At 41.6% G+C, this 23,748-nt stretch overlaps 1 protein-coding gene across 1 annotated transcript; it reads left to right on the top strand.

Annotated features, from left to right (window-relative positions):
• Nucleotides 1-3,902: 3,902 nt before the first annotated feature.
• On the top strand, nucleotides 3,903-5,542 carry LOC122926226 (transcription factor HES-5-like). Its single transcript, XM_044277598.1, has 3 exons — nucleotides 3,903-3,962; nucleotides 4,649-4,829; nucleotides 5,322-5,542. Exons 1-3 carry the CDS (start codon nucleotides 3,903-3,905, stop codon nucleotides 5,540-5,542), a joined length of 462 nt encoding a protein of 153 aa, XP_044133533.1.
• Nucleotides 5,543-23,748: the final 18,206 nt, after the last annotated feature.

The raw sequence follows: 23,748 nt of genomic DNA, 5'->3' as shown, positions 1-23,748 counted from the left end.
CAGATATGACCTTTTCTTTAAATAAAACGAGAGTCATTTTATAAAGTAGTGGTCACGTAATTCAACAGATTGTAACTTTGTCAAATGAACAACATTCCTATAGTCTGGTATAATAGTGGCAGTTTGATCTACTTGTATCCTATAGCTTGATCTAGATTAAAACGCTTCACTGACCCCTATAGGTAATTATGTGGTATTACAACAGCAGAAAACATTTTAATGAACATTGTTAGGGCTCATGCACACAAACGTATTTTTTTTTCCGTGTCTGTTCCTTTTTTTCTTTGCGGCCTGTATGCAAAACTATTCACTTAAATGGGGCTGCAAAAAAATGGAATGTGCATTCCGTGTCTGCATGGCCATTCTGCAAAGAACATGTCCTGTTATTGTCCGCACTATGGACAAGGATAGGACTGTTCTATTAGGGACACAGCCGGTATCCGTGCTTTGCGGATCCACAATTTGCGTACTGTAAAACATCCAATGGCCTTACTGAAAGGAGTCCTGCACTATAGAGAAATGGTGTCATGAGTCCAGAATGTGGTCAGGGACATTTTTTAAAAAGTTTCTGCCCCAGTTTTTGTAGTGTAAGACCCATTTAAAGTGAACTTAGGGGGTCACCATAATATCAATGAAATTTAGTAAGTTACAATATTGAGATGTAAGATCACAGGTTCATAGAGAATTGATAGGTGTCATTTTTGTAAATGTTGGTCCAGTCCATAAAATAGCTTCCTTCACTGAGTAGAGACCAAAAAGTTAAGGTGAAGTTCATGGTCGCCAATGTAAAAACTGTCCTTCACTTACCACGTGTCATTTATACTGGTGTTTCTTATATGGCAGATGTACCTTCAGACCCCTAACGCTGGGTTCAGACCTGAGCGTTCTGAAACGAGCGTTCTGTATGCGCGATTGTACGGGAGTTTACAATCGCGCATACAGAGACTGGCGTTCACACATTGTCGCGCGTTCCCGAATTTCTATGTGCGGGAACGCGCGACAAACGCCCAAAAAAAAGCTCAAGCACTTGTTTGAGCGTCGGGCGTTTTACAGCGCGATCGTACGCGCTGTAAAACGCCCAGGTGAGAACCATTCCCATAGGGAATCATTGGTTCTTGCCTGTTGTGCGTTTTACAGCGCGTAGGAATGCGCTGTAAAACGCTCAGGTGTGAACCCAGCCTTAGTCACCATGCACTGCACTACACAGCTGCCAAATAATATTATTTTACCAATGACAACAATAATTCCAACTCTACAGTACATTATAATCAGTTCAGATACAGATGATACTGTAAGTATACCTGGAGTCATCCATTACTTTGTATCCCCAACGAATTGGTTATTAGGTGTCAGCTTTACGTATTTAAAGGGTACCTGTACTTTTAGGACATATTAAATGTTTTTTTGTTTTTTTTAAGTACAGGTACACTTAGTTGCAATATCACCAAACGGTTTAAATGAATAAACCGATTAATTTAATTTAAATATTCAAAGATACTAATTCCTCACAGCAAATCACATATTTGGCTAGTTTAAAGCTAGATCATGGAAATACTATATTCCGAGAACTCACATAAAAAATGCTGTAAAAAAAAAAAGCCTATCTGGGAAAATCCTGCCTACCAGTGATACCCATAGATAAGAGCATGTTTTACAAAGGTTTGTGAGATGTGGCACTCTTGTGTTAAGAACTGATAGTTGATGGGGGAGGAGGATCAGGGTGAGGTTTAGGTCTCTCTTCCCCATCAAAGACCAGCAAAACATCAAAGGCCTTTTTGTAAGTTTTCTGCGGGAAATTCATTCCCTAAGGCCTCATGCACATGACCGTTCCATTTTTTTTGCGGTTCCGCAAAAAACTGAAGCTGCCCGTGTGCCTTCCGCAATTTACGGAACGGAACGGGCGGCCCATTGTAGAAATGCCTATTCTTGTCCGCAAAACAGACAAGAATAGGACATGTTCAATTTTTTTCGCAGGGCCACGGAACGGAGCAACGGATGCGGACAGCACACGGAGTTCTGTCCGCATCTTTTGCGGCCCTATTGAAGTGAATGGATCCGCATCCGAGCCGCAAAAACAGCGGCTCGGATGCGGACCCAAAAAACGGCCGTGTGCATGAGGCCTCAAACAAGACAAATCAGCAAGAGTTCTAAACAAATCTGTGCTAAAAAAAGAAATAATAATTCATAAAATTATCTAAAAAAAATACGAGCCAGCTGAAAATGTTTTGAAAAGAAAATGTTTTTATTGGCATCACAAAAAAATCTTTATGTGCCGTCTGTTTGGCAAACAGTGAGGCAAAAACGTGCATTCATTTGGTCATACATGTTAGTTTCTTGATGAATGTGACAATTTCCTCAGCACTGGCCGGGCATCTATATTTAGCTATCTGTCTATCTTTCTGCCTATCTCATATCTATCTATTATCAGCACATGTCGGAGAGATAAGGGTTGATATCCAACATGTCAAATCCTTTTATTCACTGGAGAAGTCTGCATAAATGTATTGAGGATCGGAGGTGATAAACTGTTGGTTGAACAAGCATTCAGTTAATAATTATAATCTTAGGGATCCCATCGGGTAGAGTTGTGCTTTAAGAATGTATTTTATACTAACTCTTACATGATTCAAAATATTATTATACTATATCCAAAAATGTACACAGTAAGTCAACTGGTATCCCTTAAAGGGAACCTGTCATCACCTTTGTGCTGCCCATACTAACTGCAGAATAAAGTAGAGACAGGTGAGATGATTTCAGCGGTCTGTCATTTATAAGTTAAAAGTAAGTGGTTGCCGAGAACCAACATCACAATCATTGCAGACTGGGCCTGGAAAAGAGTCCCGGCCGCCTGAGAAGAGTCCTGGTTACTCATGAATTCCTGCTCTCCTGCCCACCTGCTGATGGCTGACAGGCTTCTACCTGGTTTTCTCCCTTCTCTCTAGAAGAGAACTGCCAATCATCAGCAGATGGACGGGGAGAGCAGGAGATTAGGAATAACCAGGACTCTTCTCAGGTAGATTTGACTCTTTTCTAGGTCTGGGCTGCAATGATTAAGATGCTGGTTCTCGGCAACCACTTCCTTTTAGCTTATGAGGGACACACCGCTGACATCAGCATTTCTGTCACTAATTTATCCTGCCCTTAGTGAGGTCAGCATAAAGTTGATGACAGGTTCCCTTTAAAATTTACTTTAGTATATGTTAGTGTTGCATTAACTCGAAGTTCCTCAGCAACAATGCAATATCTAAAAACAGTGCCTCCCACCTACCATGTGCAATTTATTAAAATGTCTTTTTATCTGGCACCAACTGTTTTATTCATTATTGCACTATAAGTAAAATGGCAAAAAATCTATAATAATTGTTTTAATTATTTACATTAAGATTATACTGGTTATATATTGACAAGAATGAACATAAAGTGCTGATACAAGGATTGTCTCCTGGCTAGGAGGGACGTGTGCCTTATAACTTGTAGCACAATGGTACTTAATGTCTGGCTACATGAATTGTGATCACACATGCAAGTATCTTTATGACCTGTCATGTGCCAGGAGGATAATATGAACTTTTAATGAGCTCAAAAAAACTCAATGTTTTGCTAACAGCTGCCAGAGGAAGAAGCAAGGAGATCAATTGCAGCAAGTCCTAGTGTTACCAGACTCTCCCACACTTCTCTTCCTCTAATTTTATGGCCAGCTCCAGATGCTGTGCCTCCTAACACACTTCTATTGTCAGGGCCTGATCGCCCATTGGCTACAGACTGTGGGAACCTCTAAAGAGGGAAAACTTCACACTCTGTTATGCAGAGTAGGTGGGTATAAAGGGAAGCTTCAGCCATTCCCACCCAGACATTCACTGCCTGACCCACCAGAGCAAGGACTTTACTTTGGACCTTACATGGCTCCTAATAATAAGATGGAAGACTCTGAGAGTAACTTGGGCAAAGACATGCGCAAGGTAAAAGGTTGGACTATGTAGTATGAGTAATTAAACTTTGTTTAGCTCTATTTTTATTTTGGGATATATATTTCTTTGAACTTTTTTATGGGCTTTAAATTTTTAATGGAATTTGTAATTTTTAACTTTTGGGGATTTGTAATCCTTTGATTTATTTTTTTGAAATATATACTATTAGACTTTTTGTATTGGTAATTGTTTTTACTTATTTTTGAGATATAAAACTTATTTTTGGGATTTGTAACTGATATTTTTGAAATACATTATATTTGACTTTGCTTGTATTGGTAATTCTTTTGACTTATTTTTGGCATATAACAGTTTTACTTATTTTTTGTATTTATAATTTGCTAAATATCAGAAATTAGTTTGTGAAACTTTATGAGAGTGTAGTAGTGAATGCATTTAAGCTCTCTGTCCTTTAGGGCATGTCTTGTTGATAGAAGTGAGTCCTACCATCAGAACCTACTCTATTAGGTCAGGACAAATTCCCAGTGCGGCAAGCAAAGCAAGCCCCAAAACAGATGAATATTTGGAAACTTCCAGCATCTGGAGGGGACCCACCATATGAATATAGAGTACACAGTAGATTTAAACACACCTAGGAAAATGACTTTATGCTTTAGGTCTCATTCATAGACCTGGATACTGGAGCATGGAATTAGATATATTTTTGTTTTCTATAGCTGAGGAAACCGGTGATCGAGAAGATGAGGAGAGACCGGATTAACAGCAGCATTGAGCAGCTGCGCATCTTACTGGAGAAGGAGTTCCAGAGACATGAGCTCCCCTCCAAACCTGAGAAAGCTGATATCCTGGAGATGACGGTCACCTTCCTGAGACAACAGCTCCACCATGCAACTAAAGGTGAGTGATCTTGTCTTCAGCTCTCCAGCTATACAATACTTCCAGTCATTTGATACTCACACAAGAACCTGGTTTGCTCATGAGTTCACCAAATTCATTACCTGGAAGAGACAAATTATACCTGCTAGAAGATTCATGTTTTCTTTTCTTTTAATTGTAGTCTGCATGGTTATTTCAATTATATTCAGTGGGTCTTTGTAAAGAGTTGCTGAGGCTTGTAGTTTCTCTAATGGATAATAATGGTATACACCTTTTAGACTTGTAAATATGAGTGATAGCCAGGGATGTAACTATAATGGGTGCTTGATGGGCCCTGTCTACTATATGGTATATCAGCACAAGACAGTCGGGGGGCTCTGGTATACATTTTGCAACTGGCCTATGTTATGCTGCAGATAGTAGTGTATATAGCCTATAAATCAGCATATGATAGCATAATTGACTTTAGGCAGTACAATAATGCCAATGTATGGTATTTTTGTTCATTTCTAGAGGTGGCACCATACAAACAAACCTCCTCTCCGTCTATGAAGGATGCAGAATTTGTGACCCAAGGCAGACAACTAGCAGCACAGATCGGCTTCTGGATGGACCCCCAGAAATGCAGATCTGCAAATGAAAGCGAATGCCATTCCCTGAGGTCTTTCAACCAAGGAATCGACAAGCAAGGTGCCCAGGACTACAGCCCTGCTGACCTATGGAGACCCTGGTGATTACCCAGCTTGTATATATGGACTCCAATATAAGGATCAAGTAATAACAGGACTTGGACCAGAAAAGTAGAGATTTAATATATTTAAGACTTTATTTTTTATACATTCCTAGGATAGAATTATTTTTACACGTATAGTTTTATATGGAAACAGAGCCTTAAGATTCTTTGATGGACCAAGCAGAACCTTCCTTGTACCAGTTGTCTGTAACCTATGAGTTTCCAGAGTTGTCCAACCACAATTCCCAGCATGGACTCGCATAACAAGGCTGAAGTAGGCTCAATACACCCACCTGTGTGACTTTAGAACACTAAAAGTGAAGAAACCCTTGTAGATAGCCCCCTGGCACAATATTAGGATTATTCCCCAATATATTTCCCCTGTGCATTTAATGCCACAGCATCTGGTTCACTGCTTTCAGCCCAAGATGGTCCCCATACTTTCCCATAAACAATGGGCTTACCCTTATATGTGTGTCTACGGATGGGAGATTACCTTCTATGAAGGACAGAATTTTCAAACTCCAGTGTGTCATCCACACAACGTCACGTATGTTGTGTTCACTCACAAAAGCAAATCTTGGTAATAGTGCTGAGATCAAATGTCCTTTTCTGTGAAAAGTTAAGTTATGTTCATTGAATTTGCTTATTTTGCACCTTTGTGATTATAATATATGCAGTTAAAATCTTTAAATAAATGTTTTGTAAAACTGAATTATATGGAATGTCTTGTGTTATTTTATACTAATGGGGGAAGCGTGCATGTTCAACTCAGCCCAGGCATGCATCTGTAATTTAAAAAATTGTGCATAAGATCTCAGATCCCGTGTGAGGAAACATGGACGGCTTCCAATTCTCCTTTGACAGCAGATGTTGGAGAAATTGAGATTGGACATATTGAATATCAATATGCCCAATCCTTTGAGAAGAAATAAGCTGCTGCCAGAGATCCCTCGCAGCCGCCTATTTCCTCCTTCCCATTCACATAAGCCCGCACTTTGGGTTTATAGAATAGGAGAAATGGAATGTTGACCACTATCTGAAGAGTACGGCAGCTTTACATCAATGGCGGCTGAACTGACCTGAGTTGAGCATGTACGTTTATTGAGGCGTCGTTTACCTATTGCTTATGGCTAGCATTAGTAATACACAACAAGGTGTAATAGTGTCCAGAGTAATAGTGTAATAGTGTCCAGAGTACCCATGTAATAGTGTGTGTATCTAATATATATGTATCATCTATCTACGGATCTATCTATGATCTATTTGTCTGGCTCTTTGATATCTATGGGGATAATATTGTCTCACTGCTGCAATATCTCTGTCTTAACCTGAATCGATATGAATAAACGTGGAGCAATGGAATGGTGAGTTACCAGCTGTTTATTCTCTATTGGAATCTAATCACTACTCTAGAATATGAAAAAAAATCTGCACAGTGTGAATGGACCCATATGGTTATATGATATTAATGGTGTGCAGTTCCAACCTGCTATTTAACTGTGAATTTTCTCTGCTAGGGAAAGTCTGATGAAAATGTGTATAAGGTACAAATACATGTTTACTTTACATTGATATACATAATAATATCCTCACTACAAATATAGACCTTCTCTATGAATGAGATGAAAGTGCAGCTTCCGCTTTCTATCAATAGTCTTCTTTCTCCTCCATCTAACAATTTGGCCTGTTTAATACACCTGGCCTTTCATGTGCTAAGTATTCAGCATCAGATGTGCACAGCAGAGATGTATTCATATAGACACACACAGAAATATCCAACACCGGGCGATCACATAGAGGTAATACACACTGCATACAAGAGCCTGAGAGGGACGCTTCCCCCAGAGATATGTCATATGAATAGAGGCCGGAGAGCTGCAATCCATCCAGACAGGCAATATACACTGATATATACTGTATACACCAGAGCTACTAAACATATCAATACAATACAGGGGACAATACAATGCACACAGCCACATAGTACAGGGGACAATACAATGCACACAGCCACACAATATAGAGGACAGGTAGTGATACAATACTAAATCTTTGCACCATGGGACATGTTTACAGTAAATATGAGATCTGTGAATTGATCATATTAATGAAATCTTTCCTTGTTTTATCAGAAGAGGTGACCTATTCTTCTCCCAAAATAACACCCAGGTCGATAATGTGGTAAATTTGGTTGGGGGGGGGGGGCATATGGAACAGTTGATGTAGAGTGTAAAGTCAGCCATACTTGTTGATTTCATAGGGACCCATCAACTTTCTTAGGTGGATGGGAGTGTGCCAACTCTCTTCCAACAGATGACATTGGAGAAATGAAGAGTCGGGCATGTCGAATTTCAATGCCCAGGAGACAAGCCACTGAACAAAGTTGACCCAGCTCGCTCAATGACGGACAGGTGAAACCTTTGCCCTGACCTCTCACTGTTTTTCGGATTGAACATGCTCTTCTTGACCTCGGCCCATCCCTGAATAGTTTCGCCTGATCCCTTGGTGCTCCACATCAGTGTCTCGTGGCTCCAATGGGTCAGTGTTTTTTGGCTGAAATCCAGGGGGAGCACTTTGACAATGCCATTAGGAGTAGCCCCAAGCAAAATCTGCTCAGCTGACACAGTGGGTCCACACACGCTATGTAACAGGTGCTCATAAGTTTCTATAACTCCAATGATTTCAAAGATGATCATATTGACATAGTCATTATTACATAGAAAAGGGCACCAGTACCCAATTTATTGGGACAATGGTGGCTTTTCAGTGTTAGACCCTTTCCACAGTGACATGCCTTTTATGACATAAAAAATATATACACAATATTAGCAGTAATAATTAGTGAATGATATCTTTTTATTAGTTGGAAGAGTCATTGGCAATCACCCAGAGGCATAACTTGATGTCCCTTGGCCCCAATGCAAAATGTATTCGAGTGCCCCTGAGTTTAATGATGCATACAAAAGGAAAGTAACATGGAAAAAAACACCTCTAGCCCTGGGAGCATTGAGTACCACTATTTGTTTAAAGGGGTTGCCCCAAGATTTAAAGTTATCTCCTATTCACAGGGGGGACAAGTGTTTGTGGGGGTCTGACCTCTAAGTCCACACTGATCATGAGAATAGGGATCTTGTGTCCCCATGCATTAAAAGAGTGTCAGTGAAGCATGCATACTGCCACTTGGTTCGGCTCTATCTGACCGCCAGATAGAGGTACAGCAAGCACTGTACTCACCATCTCTTTCACATTGCTAAAGAGAAAAATGGAGCAGTCATCCTATTATGCTCATAAGGAGGGCACAGGTCCCTCATCAGTCGGGGGTCTAAGCAGACTTGTGGTAACTACTTTAATGCACCGCTGTATAAATTAGGGATTAGGCCCAGGATAGAAAAGTCGCAACACAACAGTCCTTAAACAGGTCAACACAACTAAAGGCTTCAAAATCTTTCCATAGGACGGCCTAGGACTTCAACATCTCAAGTCAGCACGGCTCGCACAGACAGCAAGTTGTTGGTTGTGGTGACTTCTCAACTTGGTTCTTGCTCACTTTCTGAAGTAGTGGACTGCCTGAGGGCAATGTATATAAGGTAAACTATCTAACTATCTATCTTCTTGCTCTCTATAATATCTATACATCTGCTTGTCTATCTAATATCTATCTCATATATACTGTATTTATCATCTATATCGATTTGTCTATTTACAGTATATCATGTCCATCTATCTTACATATACCTCTCTATCTCATATCTACAGTATCTATCTATTGATCTGTGTAGGGGAGTCTGCCTAAGCGAATTGTATATTATAAAAATATACCTTTGTTGCAATTTATCTCTACATTAATTTACATTATACATAATGATGAGTCTTTATTGCAGATCTCACTACAACTATAGACCTTCTCTATGAATGAGATGAAAGTGCAGCTTCCGCTTTCTATCAATAGTCTTCTTTCTCCTCCATCTAACAATTTGGTCTGTTTAATACACCTGGCCTTTCATGTGCTAAGTATTCAGCATCAGATGTGCACAGCAGAGATGTATTCATATAGACACACACAGAAATATCCAACACCGGGCGATCACATAGAGGTAATACACACGGCATACAAGAGCTTCCCCCAGAGATATGTCATATGAATAGAGGCCGGAGAGCTGCAATCCACCCAGACAGGCAATATACACTATATCCAGCATCACTTATAATGCCATTCACAGATCTCAGATTTACTGTAAACACATCCCACGGTGCAAGAATCTTGTAATATTCACAATTGTCCCCTACTGAGAGATTAGTGCTGTGCCTGTCCTCTGTGTATGGCTATGTGCCTTGTTTTGTCCGCATTGTATTATGAGGCTATGTGTACAAGATGTTGTGCATATAAATTAGTGTATATTGCCTGTCCCGTGTATTGTGTGGCCATGTGTAGTAGCTCTGGTGCATACGTATCAGTGTTTATTGCCTGTCCCCTGTATTGATGTGTGTAGCAGCTCTGGTGTATACAGTATATATCAGTGTATATTGCCTGTCTGGGTGGATTGCAGCTCTCCGGCCTCTATTCATATGACATATCTCTGGGGGAAGCTCTTGTATGCAGTGTGTATTACCTCTATGTGGTGTGATCGCCCGGTGTTGGATATTTCTGTGTGTGTCTATATGAATACATCTCTGCTGTGCACATCTGATGCTGAATACTTAGCACATGAAAGGCCAGGTGTATTAAACAGGCCAAATTGTTGGATGGAGGAGAAAGAAGACTATTGATAGAAAGCGGAAGCTGCACTTTCTTCTGATTGATATAGAAAGTCTATATTTGTAGTGTATTCTGCAATAAATACTCATCATTATGTATGACGTAAATTAATGTAGAGATGAATTGCATTTAATGTATTTTTACTGTACATGCTTTTCTCCCAGACTGACAGCCCTCAGGTTTGTACATTAGATGCCCAATCTGATGTGCATAAAATAAATAAATAAATCAATGCCCCTTATTACAAAAAATGTATTATCATGTTGGTGGAAGCTATGGCCAGCCAGATATGGTAAGCGTAATAGAATATCAGCATCCATTTAGGTGGCTCATCGTGACTCATGGAGCATGGTCTCAAGTAGGGAACTTGCCTCTATGAGACTGGACATGTTAGATTCCAATATGCCCTCATGCCAGAAGAGTCCTGGCAGCTGCTTATTTCACCTCTCACCATTGAAACAAAGATGGATGCTTGGCTAATGAAGTCAGAAGAAATAGCTTTTAAACTGGCATCCTTAGGGGTACTTAAAGAGTACTATGTAAACTGGCATCCAAGGGGTACAATGTACACTGCCATTCCCAGGAGTACTCTAAAATACAATATAAACTGATGCCCTCAGGGATACCTGGGCTCGACCCCTTCAATACTGTGATGCCCATGCAGGTGGCAGTGGTGAGGACAATAGGGAGAAATGACTTGGATCAGATCAGAAGTATAGCTGTGATCCAAGCAGGATTTAAATTAGCCCTACTATTAAATTGGATTAATTCTCTAGTGTTCTGCTCATACAGGCAAAGAGACTATCGGGATAGTCATTATTGCATGAATTAAATGTGATCAGTAAAGGTTAAGTTTTATACAGTTATTATTGGGGAGAGGGAATTTGGTTCCTAAATGGAGTGGGCAGCTAACCTTGCTATTTGTCCCTTTTGCCCCAGTAACCTATGCCAAGTAATACCAAAGCAGAAATTTGCAATGTCAATTAATAAACCATCAGTCCCAGTAACTACCTATACTGGTACTACTGCATGGTAATTGCATGGAAAGAAAATTTTACATAAGTTCTAATGGATAATAGTGGACAATATTTAAAAAAAAATCTTAAAAATGTGTATTTCTACTATGGGCCTGTCTGTATGCATTCTGTATATTCTTCTGGAATATACTGATAGACAAATTTTTTAATTTATTTATCTGCACCCCCAAAACACACCTGCCAGCACCCCAGTATCTGCACCCCTGCATTGTGTGCCTGTGTATTATAGTTTTTTATGTCAAAGCCATGTTCTCTGCATACTAAGCCTCTTGGATTTTGTCCCTTTATATATTATGTATAAATCTGTGTATTATAAATCTTTTAATGCTACAGCTTCAAAGGGAAGGAAATCAGTAAGAAACAAGTCACAGTCAGGAAATGGTAATTCCACAGATACATGCATTTTACATTTTCTTCTAGCAGCTGAATAATTGCGTTTTATAAAAAAAAAAAAACATAAAAACATTTTATTAAAAGATTCCCCTCAAGATAAATCTGCCCCTGGTGATTCTTGCAGGTGATGTTGAAAGAATCTACAGATAATTTAAATATGGTCCAATCAAGTATTAAATCACTAAAAATAAATGAATGACTCATGGAAATATGTAGCTTTCAGTCGACATGACCTTCATCAGTAAATGAGTCCGAGAAGCATTGTGTGTCTGCCAGAATCTCTGCGGTCCTGGTCCTGGCAGACACACGGCGCTCCGGAGACTCATTTACTGATGAAGGTCATCTCAACCGAAACTTACTTATTTCCATGAGTCATTTATCTATTTTGGTGATTTAATACTTGATTGGAACATATTTAAATTGTGTTTAATAAAGCATCTGGAGTCAAATACAGCAAGAAAGTGCCATGGTGTGTTCCTACATTTGGTTGGCTGTCACAAGCCCTCCACAAGGCACCACCATACTTAAAGTGGGAGTAAAGGTGTCAGCATTATGGAATCTACAGAAAATTCATGAGTGGAAGGTAAAACATTTTAACAATTGTGTTTTATCTTGGATTAGCTACTTTTTAATCTTCAAATATTGCTTCAGTGTACTACAGGCATCCTCAAACTGCGGCCCTCCAGCTATTGTAAAACTACAACTCCCACAATGCCCTGCTGTAGGCTGATACCTGTAGGCTGTTCGGGCATGCTGGGAGTTGTATTTTTGCAACAGCTGGAGGGCCGCAGTTTGAGGATGCCAGGTTTACTATGAAGGGGGACCAGTAGGGGGCATCTTCAAAAGACATAAATGTGTATATTGAAGTAGTGTGTTTTGCATATCCCGGGCTGCATGTCTCTATGACCCTGTGTATTCTGACTTTGTCCATCCCTGTGTATCAGCTATCACTTTGTATTTCTATGAATACACAGGAGATCTCTTTGGGGGAATGTTACAATCCACAGAGGAGATATCACAAGGAGGTGAGACCCCACCCACCGTTATCAATCCCCATGGGTGGTATATGGGATGTATCATCCTGAATAGGACTCCTCTACTGCTAAATGTATATGCAACTGTAACAATGTAGCAGTGATCTGTATCACATAAACGTTCAGCCTAATGGACCTCACATGGATTTCCATTATTGCTACACTGTTTCTGGTAGTATCTATCTTCTGCTGCCGAACCTCTTTTCCTCCCACAGGTTCACTGAGACTTAAGGGGGTTTTCCAGGATTTTAATATTGTTGAACTCTCCTCAGGATAGATCATCAATATCAGAATTGGAGGGGGTCCGACACCCAGGAACCCCACCTATCAGCTGGTTGAAGAGAAGGCCATTGTTTACCTGGTCGTCGTTGACCGCAGCAGTGACCAGGTGTAATTACAAGAAGCCGTCCCATTCACTTCTATGGGATGGCTCCTTCCTATTCAAGTGAATACTACAGAGCTGTCCCAGTTATTTAAAAAAAGCTTCTTGTAATTACTCCGGCTCACCACTGCAATGTCGACGACGAGCAGGTAAACAATGAAGGGAAGGCTGCGCTTGCACGGAGCGCGGACTTCTCTTCAACCAGCTGATCCTGAGGATAGGTCATCAATATTAAAGTCCTAGAAAACTCCTTTAAGGTAAATCCTTGGAGAACCCCTTTAATTCACATTATACATAATGATGAGTCTTTATTGCAGATCTCACTACAACTATAGACCTTCTCTATGAATGAGATGAAAGTGCAGCTTCCGTTTTCTATCAATAGTCTTCTTTCTCCTCCATCTAACAATTTGGTCCTGTTTAATAGCACCTGACCTTTCATGTGCTAAGTATTCAGCATCAGATGTGCACAGCAGAGATGTATTCATATAGACACACACAGAAATATCCAGCACAGGGCGATCACACCACATAGAGGTAATACACACTGCATACAAGAGCCTGAGAGGGACGCTTCCCCCAGAGATATGTCATATGAATAGAGGCCGGAGAGCTGCAATCCACCCAGACAGGCAATATACACTGATATATACTGTATACACCAGAGCTGCTACACACATCATCAATACAGGGGACAGGCAATAAACACTGATACGTATGCACCAGAGCTACTACACATGGCCACACAATACAGGGTCAGGCAATATACACTAATTTATATGCACAACATCTTGTACACACAGCCACATAATACAGGAAGTACAATGCACACAGCCATATTAGAGGACAGGCACAGGTTGTCTCAGTTTAGCAAATGGCATTTATTATGTAGATAACGTTAATACAAGGCACTTACTAATGTATTGTGATTGTCCATATTGCCTCCTTTGCTGGCTGGATTAATTTTTCCATCACATTATACACTGCTAGTTTCCATGGTCATGACCACCATGTAATCCAGCAGTGGAGGCCGTGCTTACACACTATAGGAAAAAGTGCTGGACTATGGGCACTCCCATGGTCCTGGCCACCAGAGAGGCTGGCATTTTTTCCTATAGCCTGCAGGCATGACCACCGCTGCTGGATTACAGGGTGATCATAACCATAGAAATGGTTTAAAATGTGATGGAAAAATGAATCCAGACAGCAACGGAGTCAATATGGATAATAGCAATACATTAGTAAGTTCCTTTGTATTAACTTTATCTATATGATAAATGCCATTTGCTGAAGTGAGACAACCCCTTTTACTCTCAGTAGGGGGAATTGTGAATAGTATATAATCCTTGCACTGCGGGACATGTTTATAGTAAATGACATCTATGAATCAGAATATATGTGACGCTCGGTCTACACACTACAACCTTGTGATAATCCATCTATTCGAAAGATCTCAGGGTAGCTATAGGAGGTAACACTAGGGCCTTGGTGCCTGAGGGGGGTTCAAAGGCCCCTATACCACATAAGAAGATACCAATATTATGCATGGTGACGGCACATAGTACAAAAGTGGCGGAGGGTCCCGTTACAGATTTTGCCTTGGGGCTCAGGAGCTTTAAGTGAAATCACTGGTTGATTTTGAACAACTCTTTCACCCACTGAAACCATATCAGTCGTGCATCTGTATAGACAATATTATTGTGTATTAAGTGATGTGTATGACATCAGTGAGGCATGTCATAGGAGTTATAGTGATAAGGGTCCAGTGTCGGGGACTCCAAGCAATGTGATGAATAATAGGGGCTGGGCACCATTTTCTATGATGTGATGACCAAACTAATAAGGACATCTTCCTATTAAAGTCACACGAGTTATAGGGTGCAGCCACAAATTCAGGGGTTTTTATTATAAAGATATGAACCCAAAAACAGCAGTCGATTTAAAAAAGGAAAAGTAATACACTTTATTTTCTTTTATGGTACACTCCTGATTTTGAATTCAAAAATTGCACAAACATCCGACTGTGTGGCCATACTCTTGGATCTTATGGAACATTTTAAGAAGAGCAGCTATTCCCCCTGGCCATCATTGAGAACGCAACATCCTCTCCTCACCACTACCTTTAGGGTGCAGTGTAAGGGGTGCTCTTCAAAATGCTCACATATTTCCAACATGTTGTAAATGTGCTGACTGATACTAAGTGACTGTGACCATCATAAGTGTTCAATACGTCCCCCAACAAAAATGATCCCATTACTGATCTGCTTGTTAGAAGAAAAGGCAGTCTTTCAATGGTAACCTCGGTACATAACTAAATTAGTGTGACCAATTCAAAGATCTCATATTTACTATAAACATGTCCCAAAATGTGAGGTTTATGTCCTGCTCACAATTCCCCCCCTACTGAGAGTTTAGCATTGTGCTTGTCCCTGTACTGTGTGCATTGTTGTCCCCATGTATTGTGTGGCTGTGTGTACAATATGTTGTGCATATAAATTAGTGTATATTGCCTGACCCTGTATTGTGTGGCCATGTGTAGTAGCTCTGGTGCATACGTATCAGTGTTTATTGCCTGTCCCCTGTATTGTATTGATGTGTGTAGCAGCTCTGGTGTATACAGTATATATCAGTGTATATTGCCTGTCTGGATGGATTGCAGCTCTCCGGCCTCTATTCATATGACATATCTCTGGGGGAAGCGTCCCTCTCAGGCTCTTGTATGCAGTGTGTATTACCTCTATGTGGTGTGGTCGCCCGGTGTTGGATATTTCTGTGTGTGTCTATATGAATACATCTCTGCTGTGCACATCTGATGCTGAATACTTAGCACATGAAAGGTCAGGTGTATTAAACAGACCAAATTGTTGGATGGAGGAGAAAGAAGACTATTGATAGAAAGCGGAAGCTGCACTTTCATCTCATTCATAGAGAAGGTCTATTGAATAACTAAAGTAAGAATATAAATATAGGTAAAATAGAAAGAGATAGATAGATAGATAATATCCTTTGGTTGAACTTGATGGACTTATGTCTTTTTCAGCCATATTAACTATGTAATATAGACAGCTATAAGATAGATAGATAGATAGATAGATAGATAGATAAATAGAATGGGAGACAGACAATATATAGATGGTGTCAGAGGCAAAGGGTGTGGACCCACTGTATCAAACAACCTGTTTTGCTTTGGGCTAATCCTGAGGTCGTTATCCTGAAAGTCCCCTGGTATTAACCCCCACACAGGGATCTGGACTTCCCTGCGGGGAAGCTACCAAGCCACTACCTCGAGATAGTCCTGGTGGGGTTTTCGGCTGACCCACGGGGGTCAGAGACACCAGTACAAAGCACTCAGGGTAAGACAATATGAGTAGTGTGGAGATGGGCTGAGGTCATGGCAGGCATAATTCTAGCATATCTGAGAGACAAGTTGAAAGTTGGGGCAGGCAGCATACAAAAATATCCGAGACACAGTGTGCGTGCCAGTAGGTGGGGAAGCTGGACTGGACTGCGGAGAGACAGGAGGGCTGCCTGGGGAAGTAGCATTGGACACCAGCAAAACAAATGGATAAATAGATAGATAAAATAGACAGGTATGAGACAGATAGATAGTATTCCATAAAGGAGGCAGCACTCCAAATGTAAGTGAAAAAGGTGATGGACCCGCTTTATTCACCCGTGCAACATTACAGTCCAGCACAAAGAGGCCTTATTTTACTGGGCTGAACAGTTGCATGGCTGAATAAAGCGGGTCGACTCCCTGTTTCCATTACATCTGGAGTGCTGCCTCTTTTTGGAATACTATCTGGATTTCTGCTGTTTTCTGTGTGATAGATAGATAATAGATAGATCGATAGATAGGAGAGATAGATTAAAGCACTCTCCTGGTTATGACCTATAGCACTGTTCATCCTGTTCTTTCTGATTCAGAATGCCAATTACCTGGGCAATGGACTAAAAGAGTGAACATGGGAAGTAATGTAGATTTATATAATATTTAGGCTCCAAAGTTTGAGATGACTCCTACATCCTCTGTAATGGCTACTAGTACAGTTTGCCACCTCTAAAAATTCACTAGGTGTTAAGGCCCCCATACCTATCAGACTGAATAGTCATCTAAAACTGCAACAAACAACCTAATATGTATGGGGAGGTATTTGGACATTATATGTTGCATTTTCATTAGTGTGGGGGCCCTATTTTTGTGATACGTAACTGACAATACTAGCTAATTCCTCAGGCCGATGTTAAAAGTTGAGAACTTTGCCAATATCTTCCAGTCAGGAACATATCGGAGCCCCTCATGCACCACATCACGGTGTCTCAGCAAGCATGGGGTCCTGCCACTAAACTGCCCGTGGTGTGTGAACAGGGTCTGAACAGTGCTAGAAACCAACTCACAGCCAGACTCTCACATTCCACCATAGTGGTGTCACTAATGCGCTGTGAGGAAGAATAAAGCCGTGAGCCGCACCCACAACAGACCATGTGACACAGAAGCCGCACCCACAACAGACCATGTGACACAGAAGCCGCACCCACAACAGACCATGTGACACAGAAGCTGCCAGGTGCAAAAGAATGTTACCAACAAAATGAAGTGGCACATTCCATACACATAAAGACAAAAGTTTGGGTGGAAATGCTCCAAACCCAGACACTGTAGCGTGTCTATAACCCGTTTAGGCCCTGTTCTTTTGCACCTGGCAGCCTCTGAGTCACATGGTCTGTTGCGGGTGCGGCTCACAGCTTTATCCTACCTCACAGTGCATTGGTGATACCACTATGGAGGCATGTGAGAGCCTGGCTGTGAGTTGGTTTCTAGCACTGTTCAGACCCTGTTCACACACCACGGGCAGTTTAATGGTAGGACCCCATGCTTGCTGAGACACCGCGACGTGGTGCATGAGGGGCTCCGATATGTTCCTGACTGGAGAATATTGGCAAAGTTCTCAGCTTTTAACATCGGCTTGAGAAAATTAGCTAGTATTGTCAGTTGCGTATCATTTTGGTGCATTTTTTGCAGTGATTTTTGTATTTATATATTTTTTCATCTGCACGTTGTATTATTTTGTGTAAGATGTCCTCGTGGTGCATGTGGTCCGCCCCGGCATCCTCCATTGTACGCATTTTTTTCTGGGGATTGCCGTTTTGCGGATCGCATGCGGAGGAATTGCTCCGCCGGATATAGACACACTACAGTGTCTGGGTTTGGAGCATTTTCACCCATTTAGGCCACTTTTTTCAGTGATTTTTTTTTTTGTATTATATTTGCAGACAGCAAACAAACATCGTATGGCAGCACACTGTTATACGCTATGAATTTTGTAGGCTTAAATTAGGCCCAGGAGAGGCAGTTTTGTTAGTGACAGTTACCCATCTGCTGAAGCCACCTTGACTTGGGTAGATGGGCCCGACAGACATTTGATCAAAAATGTGTGCAAAGAGCTTCCATTTTTTTCATGTATAGTAAATATAGTAACAATATAATTCAGACTAATTCCTAAAGGCAGTATAAGACTAGGCAATTCTGCAGGCAATTGTCAGAAAGGAGGCGTTCCTTCCCAGCAATCGCCTGCTGGATAGCGGAGAAGACCACTGCTATTACATGCAGCGATCTCCTCCACAGCATGGGGAAGAGCGATCGTTATGCCATCACTTATCCCCATTCTGTACAGTTGTTTGAAGGCAGCAGATCCTGACTAGACAGCATGATCGGCGGGGGTGCTGGGTCTTGGACCCCCCCGATCAGATACTGTTGACCTATCCTGAGGACAGGTCATCAGTATCAAAATCTCATAAAAAACCCTTTATTTAAGTAAAAGGATGGAGGGAGGATAGAATAAGGGGGGGGGGGGTATCCCAGGTGCACACACAGAAGAGTAAGAACGATATTGCTGAAATAGATGGACATGGAAATGCCTGAATACGGCGTAAATGTGCAAGTCTAAACCTTCCAGTAGTTACTTAAGTCATATATAGAAAAATGGCAACAAAGAGCAAAGGGAAAGGGAGCAAAGAGTCAAGTATACCTAGCAGTATCATAGGTAACCCACCTACGCCAAGGCGACCAAATTTTTAAGAAACGGGCATGAGAGACTTTTAGTTGTTTTTTTAACAAGGGCAACTATAAAATCCCAGTCTGCGATTGTCTAGATTAAAATAACAGCACCTCCATTATTAATTAATTTTTTTCTAAAACTACAGATCCCACTTAACTTGGGAAGTACGGTGGCTCAGTGGTAGCACTGGTGCCTTGCAGCGCTGGGGTCCTAGGTTCAAATCCCGCCAAGGACAACATCTGCATGTAGAAATATCAGGAGAGGTGACAGGTCCATTTTAAGGGATTGAGAAAGCTCTAGTTTGGGTTGAATTGCTGCTGTATATATTCATGTCAAGATTACTTTTGCAGTTGCTGATGTATGCATCCCAGAATCGAGGCGGACATCTTTATAGTGAATTGGATCTGTCAGGCACTGATGGCGTCTGGCATGTACAGGATACGGCAATTCCGGTGTTCTGTTCCTATGCTGAAACAGAATAACTGGAGACACTGGAGAGACAAAGTTACGTATTTGTAATACACAATGGTATGGGTCACTGTGAGAACAAAATCACTTAGAAGTTTTCAAAGCAACACTCTAGGTAGAACTGATACATCTAGACGTTGTCACAAACTGTGCCAAAATAGGGCACAAACTGACACATTTTTGTGCTTCTAGTTTAAGGGTACTTTCCCAATATTGTTCTTCTTTTCCGGCACTGAGTTCCGTCCTAGGGGCTCAATACCAGAAAAGAACTGATCAGTTTTATCCCCATGCATTGAATAGAGAGTAATCCGTTCAGGATGCATCAGGATGTCTTCAGTTCAGTCTTTTTGTTTAATAAGGATAGAGATAAAACCGCAGCATGCTACGGTTTTATCTCCGGCAAAAAAACCGAACACTTGCCTGAATGGAATTTTTTTTCCATAGGAATATATTAGTGCCGGATCCGGCTTTCAAAATACTGGAATGACAGCTCCGTCTTTCCAGTCTGCGCATGCGCAGACCGAAAAAGATGTGAAGAAAATAAATGCCGGATCCGTTTTTCCAGATGACACCAGAAAGACGGATCCGGCATTTCAATGCATTTGTAAGACGGATCTGTCATTTTTCAGACTGATCAGGATCCTGATCAGTCTTACAAATGCCATCACTTGGCATACGTTTTGCCGGATACGGCAATGAAACTGCTTGCCGGATCACTCTGCCGCAAGTGTGAAGGTAGCCAAAGAGAAATCCTCTGCACCTAGCTGTTGAAGGGGTGTGGCTTACCAGAATGGGGAGTGGCTTCACTGGAAAGGGGCATGATCTAAGATGTACACAATTCTGGTGTAAAATTTTGTCACAAACTAAGCCAGCCGATAGTTGGGATAAAGTTTAGCCAAAAGTTTCTACCCCTGCACCAGATTTATCATCCAGCCTGAGCCCCTGTGATATATCTGGTGCAGGTCTAGACAGCCTGTCACATCGGACCCATTGTGTTATGCCTAGTGCAGGGTCAGAGAGGGCAGGACATGATAAAGGCATTCTTGCTTTGGTGTTTATTATGCCACACTCCTAGGGCCCTGCATCAAGCATAACACAGTAAGGCCCCTTTCACACGAGCGAGTTTTCCGCGAGGGTGCAATGCGTGACGTGAGACGCATAGCACCTGCACTGAATCCTGACCCATTCATTTTAATGGGTCTGTGTACATGTGTTGTTTTTCCCGCATCACTTCTGCGTTGCATGAAAATCACAGCATGTTCTATATTCTGCGTTTTTCCCGCAGCCCTGGCCCCATAGAAGTGAATGGGGCTGCGTAAAAAAATGCATTGCATCCGCAATCAAGTGCGGATGCAATGCGTTTTTCACTGATGGTTGCTAAGAGATGTTGTTTGTAAACCTTCAGTTTTTTATCAAGCGCATGAAAAAACACATCAAAACGCATTGCACCCGCACGGAAAAAACTGAACAGCTGAACGCAATCGCAGACAAAACTGACTGAACTTGCTTGCAAAATGGTGCGAGCTTCACTGAACGCACCCTGAACGCATTCGGAGCCAATCCGTCACGCTCGTGTAAAAGGGGCCTAAGTCAATCAGTTTTGCCAGGGCATTATGACAAAATGTTGAAGTTTAGGGTGAGGTTTTTGCTGAAACTTTTTTCCTTTGCCAGAATTTATTTGTTCCCTATTACATATTTGAAAGGGAAGTGTCAACCCCAAAAATGTGTTTGAAGGAGAAGTCACACCATGGAATATTACCTTACGCTGGGTTCAGACTTCAGCGTTCGCGATGGAGCGCTTCGTATGCGCGTCTCTCCGGGCGTCTCACATACGCGGCTCCGGAATAAGCGAACGCCCATTGTCGCTCGTTCCCGCTAAAGTCTATGTACGGGAACGCGCGACAAGACGCCCCAAAGAAGCTCATGTACTTCTTGGGGCGTCGGGCGTTTTACAGCGCGATCGTACGCGCTGTAAAACGCCCAGGTGAGAACCATTCCCATAGGGAATCATTGGTTCTTGCCTGTTGAGCGTTTTACAGCGCGTAGGAACGCTCAGGTGTGAACCCAGCCTTAGGGTTAGAAGGAGAGGGTATGGAAGGGAGAAGTTTAGTAAAAAAAATCTGCTTGTTTTTTCATTAAAAGAAATATATTCAAAGTATGGTGGCTCACTCCGTATACGGTTGTGGAAATGGGTGCTACTAAGTCTAATATGACTCACCCAGTCATAGGTTGAATAATATATAGGAATGTGTAGGAAGACTGAGCACTCACCAGCTGGACCAATTAGAGAACAAACGGATATATAGTAAAATAATTTATTTAATATTTATGTATAGCCCTAAATCTAAAATGCAGTGGAATATAAAAAATAATTGATGTTCAAATGTAATAAATACACCTATAGTAAAATGCAGTCGTATATATATAGCTTAAACAATACTAAAAATCATAATAGGCCTAAAAAAGAGGGCAATTGTTCACAGTATATAAAAACATATGCAGATGGTTGGAATAAATATTTGGTAGACTGCTGATCAGTTCGGGGAGTGCGCCAAATAAAGTGTCCAAATCGAAATATTGCAATGAATATGCGATAAACCACTGATCAGTACAGTGACTGTACTGATCAGTGGTTTATCGCATATTCATTGCAATATTTCGATTTGGACACTTTATTTGGCGCACTCCCCGAACTGATCAACAGTCTACCAAATATTTATTCCAACCATCTGCATATGTTTTTATATACTGTGAACAATTGCCCTCTTTTTTAGGCCTATTATGATTTTTAGTATTGTTTAAGCTATATATATACGACTGCATTTTACTATAGGTGTATTTATTACATTTGAACATCAATTATTTTTTATATACCATATCATTATTGATTCCACTGCATTTTAGATTTAGGGCTATACATAAATATTAAATAAATTATTTTAATATATATCCGTTTGTTCTCTAATTGGTCCAGCTGGTGAGTGCTCAGTCTTTCTACACATTCCTATATGTTTTTTCATTAAATTCTTGCCTACAGACAGAGTCTGTTATTACGGTTTAGGCCTCATGCACACGACCATTGTGCCGTTTTCCGTTTTTTTTTGCGGACCCATTGACTTTGAATGGGTCCGTGGAAAAAAAAATCGGAAAATGCACTGTTTTGCAGCCGCATCCGTGATCCGTGTTTCCTGTCCGTCAAAAAAATAGGACCTGTCCTATTTTTTTGACAGAAAACACAGATGCACACAAGATTGGCATCCGCGTCCGTGGTCCGTGGCCGTAGGCTACTTTCACACAGACGGATCCGCAGATCCGTCTGCATAAAAGCTTTTTCAGAGCTGAGTTTTCACTTTGTGAAAACTGAGATCCGACAGTATATTCTAACACAGAGGCGTTCCCATAGTGATGGGGACGCTTCTAGTTAGAATATACTTTGAACTGTGTACATGACTGCCCCCTGCTGCCTGGCAGCACCCGATCTCTTACAGGGGGCCGTGATCTGCACAATTAACCCCTCAGGTGCTGCACCTGAGGGGTTAATTGTGCGTATCATAGCCCCCTGTAAGAGATCATGTGCTGCCAGGCAGGAGGGGGCACCCCCCCTCCCTCCCTTGGCTTTAACACATTGGTGGCCAGTGCGGCACCCCCCCCCTGTAGTTAACACATTGGTGGCCAGTGCGGCCACCCCCCCCCCCCCCTCTCCTGTAGTTAACACATTGGAGGCAATGCGCCGCACAGACCTTTCACTTACCAGTAGGAGGAGCTCCCGGCCGGTCACAGACATAGCAGCTCGCAGGTAAGTGTATAATGCTTCTAAAAATTGCTAAGTAACCATGGCAACCAGGACTGCAGTAGCGTCCTGGTTGCCATGGTTACCGATCGGAGCCCCAGCGATTAAACTGGGACTCCGATCGGTACTCTCCTCTGCCACCAATGATGGGGGGATTTTAATTAGGAGGGGGAGGGAGGGGGGCCCACTGGCCACCAATGAATCTACAGTACTACAGGGGAGGGAGGGGGGGCCGGCGGCACTGGCCACCATTGTGTTAACTACAGGGGAGGGAGGGGGGGCCGC

This window comes from Bufo gargarizans, chromosome 2 (assembly GCF_014858855.1).
Source record: "Bufo gargarizans isolate SCDJY-AF-19 chromosome 2, ASM1485885v1, whole genome shotgun sequence".
NCBI classification, from domain to species: Eukaryota; Metazoa; Chordata; class Amphibia; order Anura; family Bufonidae; genus Bufo; species Bufo gargarizans.
This window is presented reverse-complemented; position numbering and strand designations above follow the sequence as displayed.

Excerpts from the sequence above, each read along its gene's own strand:
- LOC122926226 (XM_044277598.1), top strand. The coding sequence starts at position 3,903 with ATGGCTCCTAATAATAAGATGGAAGACTCTGAGAGTAACTTGGGCAAA. Across the intron at positions 3,963-4,648 it reads TGGGCAAAGACATGCGCAAG|CTGAGGAAACCGGTGATCGA; the intron begins GTAAAAGGTTGG and ends TGTTTTCTATAG. Across the intron at positions 4,830-5,321 it reads GCTCCACCATGCAACTAAAG|AGGTGGCACCATACAAACAA; the intron begins GTGAGTGATCTT and ends GTTCATTTCTAG.